Source organism: Montipora capricornis, chromosome 6 (genome assembly GCF_036669925.1).
Source record: "Montipora capricornis isolate CH-2021 chromosome 6, ASM3666992v2, whole genome shotgun sequence".
In the NCBI taxonomy this organism is placed as follows: domain Eukaryota; kingdom Metazoa; phylum Cnidaria; class Anthozoa; order Scleractinia; family Acroporidae; genus Montipora; species Montipora capricornis.
In genome coordinates this window covers 72,671,548-72,679,047 of record NC_090888.1, presented here as the reverse complement: position 1 = coordinate 72,679,047, position 7,500 = coordinate 72,671,548, and the positions used below count along the sequence as shown (strand labels likewise).

The following is a 7,500-nucleotide window of genomic DNA, read 5'->3' as shown; positions in this document are numbered from 1 at the left end:
CCCCTGATCGGTGACATTCCGCTCAGCAGTCAGCAGCCAGAGAAAACAGACCAGCAGAGGAAACCATTAACCGTATTTTGGAATGACTTACAAAGGAGACGTTCATATTTTCTTTCAGAACTTTGAAGGGATGAGCTAAAAACTTAAGAAGCAACCACAGAAGAGGAAGCAAGCAGTTTCATGGAGTGCACATGATCAGTACCTCAGACACTACAAGTTCAAAATCAGGCAACCTCCTTTTTTAATAGTTCCTAAACAATTTAGGAATTGGAATCGATGCCGCGAGGCCTCTTTGAAGGCTCGTGTTTTTTTGTGCCAATCTCGTGTGATTAAAATTACACACACCAAATTGAAAATTTGTACTTTTGGTGGCTGACGTCTTGTCTTCCGAAAATTTACACCCCGGGTCGGCATCAGGCGTGAAACAGCACTCTGAGAACTACTTTTGCACCTTTTGGATGATTGATCACAACTTTTGCAAGATTAGGTAACTTTGCATCGTCAACAATCGCATGAATGTTTTTTATAGTTATGGGCTTTGGCTAGAAAATGACGTCAGAAACCTCTTTCACCTTTGGCATATCCCTTCGTACTCTTTCGTACTTGCCACTATGTTTTGTCATTAATTGAAATATACTTTTTGCGTCAGTTTAATTTTCTGAAGGCAAAATTCATAGTTTTAATTCGTCAACCTCTTGTATGTAATGTAAAAAACAAAAGGAACAAAAGTGAAAAAAGAAGCAGACGATCTTCTGTGGTTTACTCCGCCATTAATCAAAATCAACTGTATTTTAAAAAATTACGCTAACCGCGCCGGCTGTGCTCTCTTCAACTTGTAAGAACATCCCTTGTCTCAACTAGAAAGCCAAAATTAAAAGGACAAAACTTTACACTACTAAAACCAACAATAAAACCTGTAGATGGTAGTGATGCATTAGATACCTTTATACTTCTTTAAATATGATTGTTACTGGAATTTTTCGCTAAGTAGGCCTGTAAAGAGGCATCCCACGTAATGGCATTCCACTTCACACTATCCATGTCCAGAAATTGTCATCATCATTATCCAACTCAGCAGTGCTTTTGTGTATCTAACACTTCGTTGTTTCACTTTTTTCAAAGGCCCGATTTTCAGTTCCGCCCGCATCTTTCAGTTGCAAGCCGTCATTCGGTTAGTCTCTGAAATTCTGGAGGTGACTCTTCACTCGCCGATTCTTCACTCAACATTCTTGGCACTCTGTCACTGTCACTCGGCATGTCACTCGACATTCTTGGCACTCTGCCACGCAGTGATTCTTCACTCGACATTCTTGGTACAGTGTGTGGTCTCATAAAAGCAGGTTTACAACACAGTAAGGAAAGGTAAACCGGCAATATACACAAGCCGTGAAGAAGACCAAACATGACAATACCAAGGAACATTCTAAAGAATATGCGGAATATTTCTGAGGCGGCAAATGCGAGTACGATCACCCCAAGGAAAGTACTAAATCCTGACGAGGCAAACAAAACAAGCCATATCAGTCAGTGAATGGGAAAGGCATAACCTAGAATCGAAGATTATCACCGTAAGTTTAATGGCATATGTAGCATTTCCGTGGGCAGTGACCGGAGATCGTTTGTCCCCTGTCACGGTTTCACAGGAGCAGTGCAACTTCAACTAACGCTAAAGTGTAATGAAAAACCTGAATGAACATCAAGGAACCGCACATAAAGTAAATCGTGTTAATTAGCGACCAATACAGATACAATATCTAACAAATGGTTTGAACCCAGGAGTCATATCGTCCGCCTCGTTTTTGTTCATGTCCTTCAATAACTGCAGAAGAATAAGAAATAGTCATAATTATAAACTTTTTAAACCTTGTTGTCGGACAATTATTTTTAAAAATTCATTTTGAAATGGGGGGGGGGGTGTTATGGTTTCATATGGGGATTTAGTTTCCCTCTACCGTAACCCGTTTAATTAATGGGCTGTCATTGTCATGGTTTTCATTGTTTAATAAAGTTCTTATCTATATATATATATATATATATATATATATATATATATATATATATATATATATATATATATATATATATATATAAACGAATAGACTAAGATGAAGTTGCTTCGCTTATCTTTGGAGTGCTCAATGCAAGAATTTTGCAGAGCAAAATACAAATGTAAGAAGGAAAGTATTATACTTTCCTTCTTACATTTGTATATATATATATATATATATATATATATATATAAACTGAATAAATGTGTGAAAGAAAATTTGCCCTGAGCGGGATTTGAACCCACGTCCCCCCATTACTAGTCGGGTGTGATCACCACTACACCACCAGGACAACCATGCTGGCAACACAGCCATCGAAGATGTGATTTACGTGGTTTAAGGCGTGGGCCTCCCGGGAAATTTTCTTTCGAGGTGACAAAGTAGGGGAGCCTATAACTTCACTTGAAACCCAACTAAGGATCAACTTAATGATGCACGACCGTAGTCAACTTAGCGGATGACAAGGAAGGATCCTAGAAGGATACAGGCTAATTTTAATTTTAGAGAGAGTGTAGGAGAGAAACCCTGACAATGCACACCCCAAATAATCATATTTTTAACTGAATAAATGTGTGAAAGAAAATTTGCCCTGAGCGGGATTTGAACCCACGTCCCCCCATTACTAGTCGGGTGTGATTACCATTACACCACCAGGACAACCATGCTGGCAACACAGCCATCGAAGATGTGATTTACGTGGTTTAAGGCGTGGGCCTCCCGAGAAATTTTCTTTCGAGGTGACAAAGTAGGGTAGCCTATAACTTCACTTGAAACCCAACTAAGGATCAACTTAATGATACACGACCTTAGTCAACTTAGCGGATGACAAGGAAGGATCCTAGAAGGATACAGGCTAATTTTAATTTTAGAGAGAGTGTAGGAGAGAAACCCTGACAATGCACACCTCAAATAATCATATTTTTAACTGAATAAATGTTTGAAAGAAAATTTGCCCTGAGCGGGATTTGAACCCACGTCCCCCCATTACTAGTCGGGTGTGATCACCACTACACCACCAGGACAACCATGCTGGCAACACAGCATATATATATATATATATATATATATATACATATATATTTAACAATTATTCCTCGAGCCCGAATGGGCTCATAGTCAATAGCCCATGAGGCCGAAGGCCGAATTGGCTATGGTCAAAAATATATCGAGACAAAACATCTTTCGCTAGTTAAAGCTAGACTTTAATTGTTGTTTTGGTTTTCAAAGCCGGCACTTTTCGCTACTAGTGGGCTATAACAAATAGCCTACTAGTAGCTCAACCAATCAGAACGCAGCATTGATAATAGACCACTAGTTCGATTTTACTAAATATAGATATATTTGTCAGCGGGCGACACAACAGGGCGACTGGAATGGTAACCTAAACAACAGCATTGCGGAACACCACTTACTGACGAACCACAAATTTATTGGGACTCTACATAACCCATTTGGTGGGTTGGCATAATATCATCATACGTGAAAACCACACGTTATCTTCACTCGTGAAAAGATCACCTTTGCTATGGTTACATAGGAAATCCTACGTTTGGACTACAAAAAATATTAAAGTGAAATGGTTTGGTATTTCATCGGTGTTTATATAATAAAGTGGGTTATGCAGAGTCCCAGTCAATTTTGTGGTTATAAGCGGCACCGAACAAAAGAATAATTGACAAAAGCAAAAGAACAGTCAGACAACGACAGAGCTTACCTTCTTCGGATCGAGACGCACAAATCACAGTCTTCCCAGCCGAAGCAATCACGGCTATGATAATATCACATTTCTGCTGACTAATCAGGTCAAAGACCAGACTGAGGTTTCATACAATTCACTGACACTACACAAACGGCACTTGACTCTGAGGATGACGTCTACTCAGGTTGTCGAAACGCCATAGCTATTAGCTAGTCAGTGAAAAGTTTTCATATATTCACTCTAATATTTCTAAAGGTATTCAGGATTTTTTTCACCTTTAATACCACACAGAGGCAATTTTAGGCTTCATCAACTTTTAAGCGAAATTATGATATCTCTACGAGCGACAAAAAATATTTCAATTAAGGAAGCGCCATTTGTTATCTTAAAATGCCTTCAAAATAAGCCAAGTTGCTTTTCTTCCATCTTACCTCCCATGAAAACACTTGCACCCAGTGTGCTCAGCGCATCCACTACTCGTTCATTGGGCGTAGCCTTGTTTGATACCACGTACGCATGAGCAATGTGTGCGCTGTAATCGACTGCGAAACCAATAGCCATGACAAGGTTTATCATAGAAACAGAGTTCAGGGACACATCCCAGATCACCATTAGACCAAAGAGCTCACAAACCAGCGCTGCAAAGTTGAAAACCACAAGGATCGTCACTGTACAGTCCACCAGAAAGGGGCTTGTGATGACCAAAACTGCTAAGGCCGCTATGACGAGATTCCTTATGGTATCACGAGAAATAATAGCGTACTGTTCAAAGAAAATGAACGACCGAGTGGTAGGGAAGGCGTCGAGTTCGGATTTTTCCTTTATGTCTTTCCGGAGAGACAACATCGCACTTTTTTGAAATGTTGAGCTGCCAGACGGTTTCATGAAGCCAAGAACGCGTGAAGCTTCTATCTTTTTTCCATCCTTTAAAAGCCTTAAGTCTTCAGCAAAATAGGAAAACCCGGGAACTCGGAGGAAACTTTTCAGAGCTGGCAAGAATCCAGCACCAGTAATGTTTGTATTTGTCAAATTGGCAAACCGAGCAAATGAGTCCATCCATGAGATTGATTCGGTTGTATAGTGCTTGTTGTTTTTCACGATGTTTGCTAACTTTCTGAGCTCGTTCTGGATTGATACAGCACCATAATCAATCTCACCTGTCACTACGATACTGACTTCAATGGAAAGCTCGAAGTGTTCTTCTTGAACCGTCAAAAATTGCTTTAAGTAACTATCATCTTTTGCCAAGGTTCTCCTGTCAAATGTTTCATCAACTTTGGTTACTCCGAAAATACCAGCGCCAAGCAACGCTGCTGATAAAATTACGACAACAATTTTCGTTACAGGCTTTGTCAGAAACTCGGCCCAGGCCTTCATGACGCGGTTCCACATTTGAGGAAGGGGCTCGTCCCACGCTGGAGCACCCTCTTTCGGTTGAGGCGCTTTGCATAGCGGTAAGCAGTCTCGGTAGCCTGCTCTGATTCGCCTTAAATCATAAGACATCATTGCCACGAAGTATGTGATTATCATAAGGTAGGCGAAAGTAACTGTTAGTGCAGCATAGATACAGAAATACCTGCGAAGAGAAGGAACAAAAATTAGAGCTGCAGGACGACATCGAAAAACCGTCGATGATTGACATTACTCAGTTCGAGGACTTTTTTACCATCGGGTACTTTGCTTTTAATTCTTTTTCGGAATCAACTGTTTGACAATACTCTAGGGTCGGCTTGCAAACGAATACAGGTAAGGTACTGTGATTTTACTATTGATAAAATTCACTTTTATGTCACGTTAAATACACAAGCTCACCTGGGGGAACCTTGGTTTAATCATACATACCTGACTGCTGGAAATGAGGTGGAGATGCTGACCGCGAAGGCAACCAGATCAGTCAGAGTTGTCATGGTAACGGTAGCTCCAGATTTCGCCATCACGGTCTTAATAACGTCGCTTGTTGGCACGTTACGTGGCTGCCGATCAAGCTCATCCACAATGATGAACATGTCATCGATGCCAATTCCAAGAACTAAGAAAGGTAACACACCGACGAGACTGACAAAGGGAACACGACACCACATGGCCAGTCCAAACCCGGCTAGTATGCCAAGTGCCACTGCAAACACTCCTGCATTAGCGAGCAAAGAGTGACCCGTCAGGGGATTTAAAAACTTGCCGAGCATCACGCAAGCGAATGTGATCATCAGACTGAAGGTGATTGACACTAGCATGACGTCAGAACCACTGCTTTCAGCAATAGCATCATCTAGGCTTCTTTCGCTTAAGTAGTAGACTTCAAAACAAGACAGGGTGTCTACTAACGAGGAAACTTTGTCAAGAAAGGTCTTCTCCCACTCTAGAATTTTCTTGCTGGCGTCTTCATCGTCAGGGTCGCGGATAAAATAAACCATTTGAATTGCCTTCGCGCCAATAACGCTTTTATCCCTCCAACTGACACTGCCAAACATACGCTTAAAGTTGAACTGAAAGGGTCGGCCATTACGAGTCAAAGTTGTTGTGTTGTTGTTCGCTTCATTTAATTCGTCTAGAATCTGTGCCAGGGTCTTTCGATCTATATCACTCTCGTTGTATCTCAAAAATTCCAGAGGGTTAATCATCATGCAATCTTTCACTGACTTAGCTTGAGCTCCTGACAGAGTGACACAATAATCAACGTAAGAAGGAAGTCCAACAACAGCATGGTAAGCCTCGAAGGCCTGCTGCAAGCATTCAGGTGCGAGAACATTGGGATGATTGGACGATGCCACCAACAGGATAATTTCTTCTCGGTTTTTCACTCGGAAATACTTTTCAGCAGTATTTAAGTCATCTAAGGCTTGGCTATCCTGTGGAATGAACAGCTTAACTGTCCTATTCTCTGACTCGAACCAAACGAAGCCCACCGAGCACACGGTCACAAAAACAACACTTGCTGAAATGGTAACCAATGGATGTTTTGCAATGCCTTTACCAAGGCAACCAAAGAAGATCTCCAAATAACGCAGATACGAACAGCAGAACGAGGACCACCAGAACGATGGATTGAGCTTAGGTGGACAACAGCTGCGAATATGAACAGACTATACAATGAAAGACATAAATATGTGAATTGCGGAGAGAATCATGTCAAGGTTTATAATGAAGGTTACTTATGCAATAAGTTCAAATATATATGGCTTTTATATATGGCCTCCTCAGTTCCCCCGAGAGTAGTGGAGCTAATCGAATCTAATGTAACCAATAAGATAAATACAGCAAGATTTACAAAAAAACAGGAATACAAAATAGCTCAAAACGAATGTGAATTAATTCAAGTAAAAGAAGAAGACATGTGATTTTCGTGAGCGTGAAGTTATTACCGATCGCGAATTAATTAGGTTCCATAAATCTAGCAGTAATTGTGACAATTTTTTTTAGTGGGAAAGTCATCGCCATTGTCAGTTGCTAAATCAATTAAAAGTGCACGGAGTTTTCTATTAGTAGAGAGCTCATGTCGGCTGGAAGGGAATTCATAATTTGGGGTCAAGTCTAGTAAAAGAAGAACAAAGTTGTTAATTAAGCCTAGATTTCAAGTGCTGATATAAAAGTTGCCAGCAGTAGAAGATATTGTACTCTACCGAGAATTAATTTATTCCCTGGATTGAGTAAGAAGACCTGATACCTTCTAGGGAGGAACGCCAGAGGTCTTTTCATGTACTTTGGAGGCCTCAGTTTTTAGATACACGCAACATATTAATTGGTAAAATCTGTATA

General features: G+C 40.6%; 1 protein-coding gene across 3 annotated transcripts in view; it reads right to left on the bottom strand.

Annotated features, from left to right (window-relative positions):
* LOC138054469 (patched domain-containing protein 3-like) overlaps window positions 1–7,500 on the bottom strand; it is a 27,569-nt gene that overhangs the window by 968 nt on the left and 19,101 nt on the right. For all 3 annotated transcript variants that reach the window (XM_068900915.1, XM_068900914.1, XM_068900913.1), the window contains exons 2-4: window positions 5,590–6,810; window positions 4,179–5,323; window positions 1–1,493 (exon numbers count right to left, since the gene is read on the bottom strand). The exon at window positions 1–1,493 is cut by the window's left edge and continues 968 nt beyond it. In XM_068900915.1, the coding sequence (XP_068757016.1) occupies window positions 1,165–1,493; window positions 4,179–5,323; window positions 5,590–6,810 (2,695 nt within the window). In that variant the 3' untranslated portion in view covers window positions 1–1,164. The remainder of the gene's footprint in view (window positions 1,494–4,178; window positions 5,324–5,589; window positions 6,811–7,500) is intronic.